This window comes from Vicugna pacos, chromosome 12, assembly GCF_048564905.1.
Source record: "Vicugna pacos chromosome 12, VicPac4, whole genome shotgun sequence".
Classification (NCBI taxonomy): Eukaryota; Metazoa; Chordata; class Mammalia; order Artiodactyla; family Camelidae; genus Vicugna; species Vicugna pacos.
The window spans coordinates 6340477-6353438 of record NC_132998.1 but is presented as its reverse complement, the minus strand read 5'-3'; the positions used below and the strand labels follow the sequence as shown (position 1 = coordinate 6353438).

The following is a 12962-nucleotide window of genomic DNA, read 5'->3' as shown; positions in this document are numbered from 1 at the left end:
GGTGTTGACCAGGGGTTGGGAAGTGGGCAAAATTAAGAGATGCTGATCAAGGGTACAAACTTCTAGTTTGTAAGAGGAGTATGTTCTGGGGATCTAATGTACAATGTGGAGACTACAGTTATAATGTTGCATTCTATAATTGAAATTTTCTGAGAGAGTAGAACTTAAGGGTTCTCATCACATAAAAAAATATGTGAGATTTTGGATGTGTTCATTAACTCAGAATCCTTTAACAACATCTGTGTATTTCAAATCACAGACCCTTTAAAAATTTTACAATTTTGTTTATCAAATTTATGTTAATAAAACAAAAAAATAAGGATTTAGCAGTACTGTCATGGAGGTGAGTTTTAACCTGCAGACCAATCATAGGCCTCTGGTTACTTTACAAAACACAAATAAGAAAAACAAAATCAAAACATTAAATTAGCATTTAAAAACATTTATTTAGGGACAACAGAACCATGTCAACGTAAGTTTATTCTACTGCTACATATGAACATAACCTCACAAAGAAAGAAAACTAATAGATTTCAGCTTTTTTTTAATGAATAGTGGTTGAATTTCTTTCTAATAGCATCTTTCATATACATGTACATGAAACAAATATATGCAATTTTTGAAGGTATAGAAATAATTTTAAGAATAAATATTCTAGTTATTACTTAATACCCAGTTAGAATTCATGCCCCCATCTTTAAGCTTTTAAGTCATCAGGCACAAAGCCAAATCAAGTGTTTATGGGTTTTTGAAAATGAACACAAAAATAATGTGACCATATGAATTGGAATACATTAACTCTTAAATAGTATATGTAATAAAATTAGTGGAAAGTATTTAAAGACATGTAAGGTAAATATTTATATATAGAAAAACAAGATCTTTTACATACAGGATAAAGATTTATGGAATAAACAGAAGAGATTTTGAACTTGTATTAAACATTGTTTAACTGGATAGTGAATCCTGTGAGTGTAGAAATAATTTTCTTATAATTCTCAGAGAAGGAAGTCATATGAACTTTAATTCATGATAACAGAGTTGGCTGGAAAAATGCCAGTTTGACCTCGAAGCTTTCCTTCCCACCGATCAAAATGTGAGTCTGTTTTTAATAAAACTGTGATTCTGTCTCTAGCTTGAAAATTCAAGTCCCCCAGCTGTTGTCCTTCAAAAGAATACAGTGCTGTCACTTCTGTAGGCTGGTTTCAATTGCCTAAAATAAGAAAAAGTATTTAAATTATGCACATTTTTATGAGGAAACTGGAAGCATGTGTCAGTAAGATATCCGTGAACAACTCGGGGCTTGGTGTGCGGACGCCTTGGAAGCACGTGGGCTGTGATTTCACCCCATTGTGAAGAGCACACGTTTGGTAATAACATTCCCTAAATCCACACAAGTCAGACTGCATTTGATTATGTACTTAAACATGTGTTCAGCAATTATTGTGGTTATGAGTTTAAATTTTGAATAATCTATAATATTTCTCAGTTTTTCCTGTTTTAATAGAATAGTCAGGATAGTTTCCATGAACTATAGTTATTTGATGAAAGTCGATGCTTATGCTCCTGATTGGATCATTACAGCCTTAACGTGAACACCGAGCTCTGCAGTCACTGGCTTTGAGGACTCCGGCCCCGGTGCCCGTGCCATTGCAGCTGCAGACACTTACCTCCCCCAGGCTTTTATGGCTGTTCTCACTGCTGTACTTACTGGATCCCTTCTCTCAAAACAGAGACAAAATTCAAATTTGTGCATCAAGAAGCACGTCTACACGTTTAACAAGAACTTTACACTGCGTCTAGAATTGTGGGTGTTGTATTGGGAAGAAATACCCTGAGAATTGAGTGGGTAACACGAGTGAAAGACATCAAATACCATAAACTGTGTAGCATCACAAGAATTCTACAGAATTACACAGAAACACACTTTCTTTGTCCTCAGCTACATGGAATCCAGCATTTCCAAGTTCTGTACAATTTTGTGCATACATTAGGCCATTGGGTGCTTGCATCGAAGAGCAAATATACAGAAAATATAAATAACCAAATTCTAAAGCCAGTTACTTATTTGAGCCTATAATACTATAATAATAAAAATAAACTGAACTTGGCCTGTCAGTAAGAAATAAAAATAGTCATCACTTTAATTAAACTACCTTGACTGAAGCACTGAATTTGTATCTCACACAAGATGGTGCTATAGCTCTTTCTATAAAGCACGTGTCTTGTAGTTGAGTTCTCCCAGAGAAATAACCTTAATAATAACTAATCCCACTAGCAATATTACCGGAATAGTCCTTCCATAAAATGAAGTGCTTTATATTTTTATATTTTATACTGTATTTATTTTTAATCTATTAATTTTAAGAAATAAGGCTAAACGTATTTCACTAAAAGAATAAAACTTGACAGAGCCTGGATCAAATCAAAACCAGTTGAATGACTACCAATATACTGATAAACAGTCGTTGCTAAGCACCAGGGAAAGTAGCTGTCACACTACGTTGAGACCAGTCCTCATGCCATGCCACGTTGTCACCAGATCAGAAGAATGCAAGTTGATGTTGAAGAAAAATCATTCTGAACATGATTTTCTTATCAATAATTATACTCATGACCTCCCTATGGAGCTCAATCTTGAGTAACCGAACTTAACTAGTGAAAGCCCTCAAGTTACTCCTCTGCCCTCTTGTCCCCCAGACACGATGGACAACGAGAAGCAGCAAGTGAAAGGTGCTTGTGAGCATCGGGGAATATTTTGAAAGCCACAGCCGTCTTAGCTGCCGCACACGTACCCTGTTTGGAGCACTAACTGCAAAATTAAAGATGCGTAGGAATGCTGATGGCAGGGTACAGGTGTCCCTCTCTGTGTGCACGGTAAGTCTCTCCTGTCCACTGAGCCGGGCACTGTGGTGGGTGCCGGACATGCCCACATGTCCCCACTGCACAGAATACAAACCGAGACTTGCCAACGTTAAGTGATCTGTCCCAGGGCTGGGAGCTGAGTCTGGGAGGTCTGTCTCCAGCACTTTTAACCGCTGTAGAGATTACACCCCAGGGTCCTCAGCAACCACACATGTCTTAAATTGCATTCAACAGACAGAGCCAAGATTCAGCAGAGCATTTTGCTTCAACGGAGCAAAATTTCAAGGGGAATTAGTCTATTCCCCTGCATCCCTGTGCTATCCAGACCGTGCGAATAGTAACAACTGATGCTGATGCTCCTTGGTGATCACTGACACCTGGAGTGTTGCCTAGTGGTTGTAGGAATATATTTTATGATGAATAATTAGAGGAGAAAAGATATTAGGAACCGAGGAAGAGGAAAGGCAGAGGGGATCGCAGACTTGATTCACTCCCTGCCCTCTAATTTGCTCTAACTGTCGTCTCCAGATGAGACAAGGGTAAAGCAGTAAAGAGATGGACAGGTGTGAGGAGGGGGCAGCGCTGCTGGGATGGAGGAGGCCCCTCTTTCCATCCAGGCTGGAGCCAGACCGAGGCTGACGCGGGGGCTCATGCTGGCAGAGCTGGGGAGGGATGTGGCTAAGACAGCAGACATGGGTGTGCCAGACGCCTCACCCAGCTGACTCGTCAGGCAAAACCCCCACCTCCCAGGGGACGAGTCTAGGAGTCAGGAGTTTAGTCTGTTGGGAAAGTTCATCCACCTGGAAACAAAGCAGGGAGCCTGGCCTAAGTGAAGGCAGGTACTCCCAGAAGGGGACAGCTCATAAGCCACTAGGTGCCATGCCTGCCGCTAGCTTTGTCTTCAGTGAGCTGGGATGCTGTAAAGCTCCTCTTTACTGTGAATATTAGGGATAACTTCCATAGGAGATGTTTAATGTCCACAAAATGATTCATTAAAAACTGATGAGCCAAGGAGACATGTTCTTCCAGGAAGGGAGGCCATCCTGGAGGCCATGGAAGCCCAGCCCACAGGGTCACTGAGCAGCCCGCATGCACAGGTGCCTGCCCTCCTGAGTGATGCATGTTACTTCAAGTTTTGCATTCTTGCACTTAAAAAACCAAATCTGGGGGATCTATAAAGCAATTGATCATTTTTGTCATAATATTCAAGTTTAATTTAAACAGAGGTTATTTTTCTCTCCCAAATCAGGGCCATACTTAACAGGAGGCAGTTCACAATCAGCTTCGGTGACTGGCAGCTGCTTTAAGGCTGGTAACTACCAAGGCTGGGTCCACGGGACTCTGCTGCCTTTTTACTTCTTGGTGGAGCCTGCATAGTGTAACCCACGTGCAGCCAACACATCTGGCCCCAGACTCGGAAGAAGGATCTCAGCCTTTGGAAGTTCCCCTTCAAGAAGCAACCAGAGGTAAGAACATAGCTTTGGGGTTGTTTCACATTTACTGCAGTGATAAGCTGGGTAGGCAACTTGATCCCGGTACCCACATTCCACCCAGGCCACGTGGGGCCACATCCTCTGTAGGATTGCGAGTGTCATGCTGAGCGAGCCAGACAGGCCACCCGTGGAGGACACCAGACCGGGGGGGTTCTCAAAAGGCAAAGTCCGGGCCATTTATGGTTGCCACTACTGGCCCCAGGTAGACTTAGTCCACAGGTGCTGCTCAGCCCCACGCAGCCAGGACAGCCCCCAACACGGAGCTGCCATGTTCCCATGGATGGTCACAGGGCAGGTGAGAGGCCGGGGCAGATGCTGACGGAGGAGGCACAGGCTCAAGTACCAAGCCCAGAGACCAGGGCTTCCAGCGCTCGCTGTGTCCCTCTGGGAGACCCGAGGACATGGTTCGAGCTTCCAAAAGTGCAAAGCAAACGTGTACACATCTCGAGAATGATGGTCACGCAGCCTGTCTGCGGGCCTGGGGCAGGCTGGGGAACTGGCCTGTGGGGGGCTGGGCATCCTGCACTGGGGGGTTTTCCCCTTGGGCCTCAGGCCCGTGGCTTGTGGCTTCTCTCCACAAGGATAATGGATCAGGGTGTAAGGACATCCCTGGTAAGAGTTTTAACTGCTTTCACAGCTGCTTTTTTTTTTTTTTAAACACGGTAATGGAAAGTAAGATTTATCTTTAAAATAGACTTTAAATCTTCTCTTTCATTTTCTTCAAAATCCTTTGTATTTTGAGAAAGGACTAAAATAAATTAATATTAATATTAACCTGATACCTATAGTTTGTACAACTTGTCCTAACCCTTCAAATATAGAAATAAAATCCAACCAACTGACCAACCATGAGGGGAAACGGTATCTTCAGTGAATGGAAGTACAGGGTGTGAGTGTGAGCCTCTGTCTCCAGAGCCCACTTAGGGTTTTGTTTCTTACTACTAAACATTTTCCCTCTTTGCCTTTAAAAAGGTATTTCTAATATGTTTGAGGCACCTGGACTGCAGGTGCAGACTTCAGACAAGTCTGAGGAAAGGAACTCCAGTTCCCGGGCCTTTACAGGTGGTTCACAGCCTCTGCGCACTGTGGCCAAAGTCCCTGGGCCCTTGGGGCAGCGGGCACCTCCCAGCAAGTTCAGCCTGTTGACTCCTCAAGTTCAGCATCTAACTGTGCATAGCATGTTTTAAGTGAAGTTCTTCTCAAAACAAGGTGGCTAGCCTATAACTCAAGCAAGGGCTGCTGAACAGTTTCCCAGATACTTCCACAACCTGCCAGATTAGGAGTTTTGTGATTAGAAGATGGTTATGAATCATTTTCAAAACAGATATTCTTACTTACCGACTCTCTCATGACAGCTGGGAAGTTCAGGACAGAGCTTATTTTCGTTTCTGTTACCTGCAGAAAGGAAATAGGCAAGTATAAGGGGGAACATTTAGAACTTATTAGTATAGTATACAAAACACCCCAGAATGCCAGATCTTGTCTTGCTGAGGAAATATTTTAAATTACTGTAACTGATAGAAATAGCATTCATTTGTCATCTTTAAATCAAGAGGAGTACCTGAATAAGCACAGGAAATAGACCAAACATAATAAGGCAGATGGTGAATGTCTGGTGTCTGTGTGACCAGATGCGTATAAACGGCAGCTTAGGGCCTTGCAAGTTACATGTTTATGAAAAACATGCACATTTTTTTCCAGAGGTGATTATAAAATATCCAAATTAAAAAACCTGCAATCCCCAACCCAGTGATTTTCAAACATCCTTGCTTGCTTAACACCTAAGATAATTTATAAACAGCAAGTATTCACTAGTATATTTTTAATTGATACCTAAAATCATTGAATATAAGCTTAAGGGTGTAATGTTTAGCATATTTCACTATCAGTTGCTTAATCATATTTCTCCTTTTCTGAATACAAGGATCTTAAAGTGATAGTGATTTGAACTCACCATCATACACTAAAAAAGAGTGAGATTTTTTTAATAGTCAGAGATTGTATATCATTCATTTTTAAACTTCAAACCATATATTCATTCCATTTGTCCCAAATAGTTTTACTCATGTAATATTATATTTTATGTAAGTTTCTACAACAAAAATCTGTACATAAATTCACTTTAAAATTTTAAGCAACACAATCCTCTATTAAATAATTTCTTAGATTGAGTTTCATTTTGGTACACATTGATCAAAATGTGAAATATATTATGAATTTGTTAGTTTACTAAATGTGAAAGTAAAATTTTATTTGAAGTGCATCCCAATATAGGGGCAAGACATTTAAGAATTAGTTCACACACAGGATGACTTTTTCTTGTTTCTGGAATGACGTAGTTTAACATCAAATTTTATTTCAATGTTCCTTTTTAAAAACATAGGTGCTAAGAGAGCTGGTTTTTATAAAAACTAGAGACGGCAAGAAAGAGATATTTTACAACACTGTAACAGAATTCTTCTATATCCCCTCCAAGACAGAGGTAAAAAAATCACACAGAGACCTATCATCAAAAAAAAACAACAATAAAGTATTACTTATAAAGTAATAAACTATCACTACTATAACTTTATTTTGGTGATAGCTATGTGATTTTAAAAATAATATATAATGATAATATTAATTACTACTGTTATTGTAAATTCAGAAAACAATATCATTAGGTCCCCCTTCAGTTTTGTTGAAAGCAAAAAAAATGGAAATCACGTAATCTACAGAAGTGTTTACTGCTCATCAGACTGACTACACCAATATCAACATCCATACTTCACCTTGGATCATTGTCCTTACGTTGTGGGGACAGTGGTAGTGCAGACGATTAAGATGAACTGGCGTTGCTTTTATTCGAGTGTGAAAAAAGTTCCCATGAAAGGCTAGCAGACAGAGGACAGCCTAATGTCACGGGTCTGCTTTAAGGAGGAACACACGTGGGAAATGGAGATCTGGAAATCCTGTCTCCCATATTACCTGTGCCCACGTGCCCTGCGCAGTCTCTGTGAACCCCGAGGTGTGCTCCAACGTGAAGGCCACTGGCCTAATAAGAAGTTTATGTCTATAAAAATACAGAATTAAGCGTTGAGGGGGCAGTGATGGGGCTGGGGTGGCGGTGGAGGCAAGCAGTGGGAGTAGGGCTGATAGGTGTGGCCTGGCCCTGGCCGGTGGTGGTTCTAGTTGGGTGCCCGGACCAGTTGGTGGAGGAGTGGGGACGTTTTGGGAATGAGAACCCGGCCTGGGCTGGCGGTAGGTGGGAGGGATGGCTCTGCCCCTCCACCGGGCACACCCGGCTCCTCCAGGCTTCAGTTGCCAAGTCCCGTACAGCAGGAGCCCCGGCCGGGGGTCCCCGCGGCGGAAGCGAGGAGGAGGGGCGCGCACGCACATGGACGCGCACACTGGGATGACGGAACCGGCGCAGAGCGCGAGGAAGCTGGCGGGAGCCGGGTGCTCCTGGACCGGCTCCCCGAGCAGGAACACGGCCTGGGGTCCGGGCCGCCGCTTGTGTTTGATCCCGCTGCCGCCGCCAGGCAGGTAAGGGGGCGCTGGTGGGGGGCGCCGGTGGGTGAGGCCTGGGCTGCGCAGTTGGGGAGGCTCACAGGGCGGGGTGCGTGGGTGAGGCCTGGGCCATGTGGCCCGTTCGGACCCTGAGGCGTGTCAGGGGTCCGCCGGCCTGGTTCGTGGTGCCCCCCCCACCCCCCACATGAGTAGTGACTGAACCCCGCATCTCGGCCGCCTCTCTTATGTGGGTTTGGGGAAGCAGGTGCAGCCCCGGGAGGTGGGAGGGCGCCGGATGGGCCCCGAGCACCTCCTAATGGCCCTCAGGCCGTGGCCTTCCTGTGTAGGTGGGCCTGCCTGGTGAGTGGAGGCCGCCCCGACCCTCCTGGGCACAGGCGGTCTGGGGCGGAATAATGGGCGAGGCCTGGGCCTTTGGGAGCTTGTTGGCCTGCCCCCTGAGATCAAACGCTTTTGGCAAGTCTATTTTTAGTCTTTTGAGGAACCTCCATACTGCTTTCCACAGTGGCTGCACCAAACTATTCCCACCAACAGTGTAGGAGGGTTTCCTTTTCTCCACAGCCTCTTCAGCATTTGTTATTTGAGGACTTGAGTAATGGCCATTCTGACGGGTGTGAGGTGATACCTCACTGTAGTTTTGATTTGCATTTCTGTGATAATTAGTGATATTGAGCAGTTTTTCATTGCCTGGTGGCTATTTGAATGTCTTCGTTGGAGAAATGCTTGTTTAGGTTTTCTGTCCATTGTTGGATTGGGTTGTTTGTTCTTTCGTTGTTCAGTTGTATGAGCTGTTTCTACATTCTGGCCATTAAGCCTTTGTCCGTCGAAACATTTGCAAGTATTTTCTCCCATTTTGTAGGTTTTGTCATTTTGTTTTTCTTATGGTTTCCTTTGCTGTATAAAAGATTGTAAGTTTCATTGTCCCGTTTGTTTATTCTTGCTTTTATTTCTATTGCTTGGGTAGACCGCCCTAGGAGAACTTTGCTGAGGTGTATGTCAGATCATGTTTTGCCTGTGTTTTCTTCAAAGAGGTGTGTAGTGTCGTGTCTTTAAGCCATTTTGAATTTATTTTTGTGTATGGGGTAAGGGAGTATTCTAACTTCATTGATGTACATGCAGCTGTCCAGGTTTCCCTACACCTGTGTGTTCTTTACTCCATTGTGTGTTCTTGTCTCCTTTGTTGAAGATGAGTGGACCAAAGGTCTGTGGGTTTATTTCTGGGCTGTCTATTCTGTTTCATTGGTCCATACGTCTGTTTTTGTACCAACACCATGGATGGCTGTAGCTCTGTAGCGTTGTCTGAAGTCTGGGAGGGTTATTCCTCCAGCTTCGGTCTTCTTCTTCAGGAATGCTTTGGTAATTCTAGGTCTTTTGCTATTCCTTATAAACTTTTGGATGATTTGTTGCAGTTTTGCGAAAAATGTCCTGGGTGATATGATAGGGTTCACATTAAATCTGTAGATTGCTCTGGGCAGGATGACCATTTTAACAATATTAATTCTTTCAGTGCAAGAACCTGGGCTATCTTTCCATTTCTTTAAATCTTCTTTAATTTCCTTAGTGTTTTGTAGTTCTCTGCATATAAGTCTTTCACTTCCTGGGTCAGATTTATTCCTAATTTTTTTTTTCTTGGATGCAATTTTGAAAGTATTTATTACTCTCTGGTAAAGAAATGCCCCTGACGTCTGTGTGTTGCTGTTGTGTCCTGCTGCCTTGCTGCTTTCTTTTCTTAGCTCTAGTAGTCTTTGTGTAGAGCCTTTAGAGTTTTCTCAATATAGCATCATGCCATCTGCATATAATGACAGTTTTACCTCTTCTTTTCCAATTTGGATCCCTTTTATTTCTTTTTGTTGTCTAATTGCTATGGCCAGGACTTTCAATACTCTGTTGAAAAGAAGTGGTGAGCGTGGGCATCCTTGTCAAATTTTAGTAGAGAGAGGCTTTCAGCTTTTCACTGCAGAGTATTATGCTGGTTGTAGATTTGTCATAAATAGCTTTTATTATGTTGAGATATGTACCCTGTATACGCACTTCAATAAAACCATGGGTGGGGGCTGGAACTAAGGCAACAGAGGTAAGGGCGGCGTCAGGAGGAGGGGGGCTGCTCCTTGCTAACTAGTCATTTGCTCCCATCTCCCCCGGGGCCTGGACTGGGGGCGGCCTATGCCGCCCCAGGTTCATGGAACGCAGGTTACAGGTCAGCCTGCTCCTGGGTGGTGGGCATGGTGCAGTCAGTGTGCGGGGTTGGGTAGGGGGGGTGCGGCAGTGACAGCGGGAAATGGGAGCAAATCCCCATGGTCTCACAGGGCAGCCCCAATCCTGCGGTCGCCACCGCTGCCACCCCCTGAACACACCCCGCCCGCCTCCAAGGAGCAGGTTGACGGGGAGAAGTGCGTTCAGCGAAGCTGGGGCAAAAGACGCCTCCTCCGGGCCAGGCAGCGGGGTAGATTGGAGCAACTCGGCTGGCTCTCCCGAGGCAGCCTCCCTCCCCCGCCACCGCTGCCAGGGCCTGCTGTCCTCCCCTGGGCCGCACGCTCGTCCCGGCAGGTCCCCTTGCCCAGGGCATCCCGACCTCGGTGTCCGGATCACCACGCACGCCATCACCCACCCGATGCCCACTGGCGCGCGGCCTATGGCCCGGGACCACCCTGACCCCCATGCTCAGATGAGGCCCTGGGCACGGAGGTGGTGAGGGTGGGGTGCAGGGTGCCCTGGTGGGAATTGGCACAGCCTCCAGCCCCGCCCACCGCACCCCGGAGGAGCCTCGGACACGGGGCTGTGTGTCCGCGCACTGCTCCGGATCCCCGTCTGGTGGCTGTCACTCTGGTGACCTGAGCGCAGACCGCCCCACCCCCGGTAGAATGAGGAGTGAGGGAGTCAGCTCGGGTTAGGGGTGCACTCATTGTGAGGGGGGATCCCACGGCGGGAGGGGCCAGGATGAGGAGTGAGAGGCCACCCAGAGTGGAAGTCACTTGGCTGAAGCGTGAGGAGGCCATCCCGGGGTGAGGGGTTTCGAGTAGGGGGACCCGGTTGAGGGGTGGGGGTAATCCTGGGGTGAGGGGTGAGGGGACCGTCTCAGGATGGTGGGGGGACCCGGGGTGAGGCATGAGGGGTCAGCTTGTTTGCAGGGGCTGTAAGTTAGAACATAGGAGGGCGGAGTGTGGGGGTGGGGACCTCAGTCTGAGGAGAAGGAGCCTTGTCTTGGGTATCTGGTCAGGGATCAGGCCTGGCCAAGGGTGCGGGGGCCGTGATGGGGGTGGAGGGGTTGTGTGGCGGCGAGCAGGGGGAATGGGACTGTGGGGTGTGGCCTGGCCTGGGGCCTGTGGTGGTTCTAATTGGGTTCCTGGACCCTGTCGGTATCTGGGTGGGGGCATTGGGGTTGGGAACCCGGCTGGCCAGTCCTGGGCCACGGGGTGGGCCAGCCCCACCGCCCCACGGCCCAGCCTCGCGTGGCCGGGCTCAGCCCCTCTCGGCCCCACTAGCAGTGTCTCATAGTGCGGGAGCCCCAGCCCGAGCGTCCCGTCCGCGCTACCGGCGGGAGGGGGAGGGGCGCGCACGCGCGAAGACACGGGAGCGCGCCCAGAGCGTGTGGAAGCCGGGCCACGGCCGAGTGCTCCTGGACCAGCTCCCCGAGGAGAACACGGCCTGGGGTCTGGGCCACCGTGCACCGCGTGCCTTCGCCTCTGCTGCTGTCGCCTGGCAGGTAAGGGGGCGCTGGTGGGGGCGCGCAGGTCAGGGAGCCTGGGGTTGAGGCCTGGGCTGCGTTGGGGAGGCGCACAAGGAGGGCTGCGCAGGCGAGGCCCGGGCCATGCGGCCTGTTAGGACATGGAGGCGGAGCCGGGGCCGCTGTCCTGGTTCGCGGTGCACCCCCCCCCCCGCATTAGTAGTCTCTGAACCCCGGTGTTTTCATCGCTGCTCACACGTGGTTTTGGGAAAGCAGGAGCAGCCCCGGGAGGCAGGAGGGCGCCAGACAGGCCTTGGAGCACCTCCAGGTGGCCCTCAGGCCATGGCCTTCCTGCTTAGGTGGACCTGCCTGGGGACCGCAGGTCACCCTTGGCCCTCCAGGTTGGAATACCACTCGAGGCCCGGGCTTTTGGGAACTTGTCGGCCGGCCCCCGAGATCAAAATCTTTTGGCAAGTCTAGTTCCAGTCTTTGGAAGAATCTCCAAACTGTTTTTCACAGTGGCTATGCCAAACTACATTGTCGCCAACAGTGTAGGACGGTCCCCTTTTCACCACAGCCTCTTCATCATTTCTCCTTTGTGGACTTTTGTTGAATGATGGCCTTTCTGACTGGTGTGTAGTTTTGATTTGCGTTTATCTGTTAATGAGGTATTGAGCATTTTTTCATGTGCCTGTTGGCCGTTTGTGTGTCTTCACTGGAGAAATGCATGTTCAGGTCTTCTGCCCATTTTTGGATTGGGTGGTTTGTTTTTTGGTTATTGAGTTGTATGAGCTGATTGTGTAGTCTGGAAATTAAGCCTTTGTCAGTCGAATCATTTGCAAGTATTTTCTCCCGTTCAGTAGGTTGTCTTTTTGTTTTGCTTACAGTTTCCTTTGCTGTGCAGAAACTTGTAAGTTCAGTTAGGTCCCATTTGTTTGTTTACTTGTGCTTTTCTTTCTGTTGCTGGGGTAGACTGCCCTGGGAGAACATTGCTGAGATGTATGTGAGATAATGTTTTGCCTATGTTTTCTTCTAAGAGGTTTGTAGATTCTAGTTTTCTGTTTAAGTCTTTAAGCCATTTTGAGTTTACTTTTGTGTATGGTGTAAAGGAATGTTGTAGCTTCATTGATTTACCTGCTGCTGTCCAGTTTTCCCAATACCATTTGCTGAAGAGACTGTGTTCCCTCCATTGTATGTTCTTGCCTCCTTTGTCAAAGATTAATTGAGCAAAAGTTTGTGGGTTTAATTTCTGGGCTCTCATTTCTATTCCATTGATCCATATGCCTGTGTTTGTACCAATACCATGCTGTTTTGATTGTAGGTCTGTAGTACTGTCTTAAGTCTGAGAGGGTTATTGCTGCAGCTTTGTTGTTCTTCTTGAGTAATGCTTTGGTAAATCTGGGTCTTTTCTGATTCCATATAAATATTGGGAT

General features: G+C 46.8%; 2 protein-coding genes across 2 annotated transcripts in view; one reads left to right on the top strand and one right to left on the bottom strand.

Annotated features, from left to right (window-relative positions):
• LOC140700041 (uncharacterized) overlaps positions 1 to 12962 on the top strand; it is a 105148-nt gene that overhangs the window by 42680 nt on the left and 49506 nt on the right. The window contains exons 2-4 of the mRNA XM_072972580.1: positions 2701 to 2877; positions 4115 to 4331; positions 7677 to 7883. The gene's annotated coding sequence lies outside the window, so the exon portion shown is untranslated. The remainder of the gene's footprint in view (positions 1 to 2700; positions 2878 to 4114; positions 4332 to 7676; positions 7884 to 12962) is intronic.
• On the bottom strand, positions 427 to 10524 carry LOC140700364 (uncharacterized). The gene is made up of 4 exons (XM_072973876.1): positions 10061 to 10524; positions 7326 to 7926; positions 5697 to 5753; positions 427 to 1213 (listed from the first exon to the last, which is right to left on the bottom strand). Exons 1-4 carry the CDS (start codon positions 10522 to 10524, stop codon positions 1187 to 1189), a joined length of 1149 nt encoding a protein of 382 aa, XP_072829977.1. The 3' UTR covers positions 427 to 1186.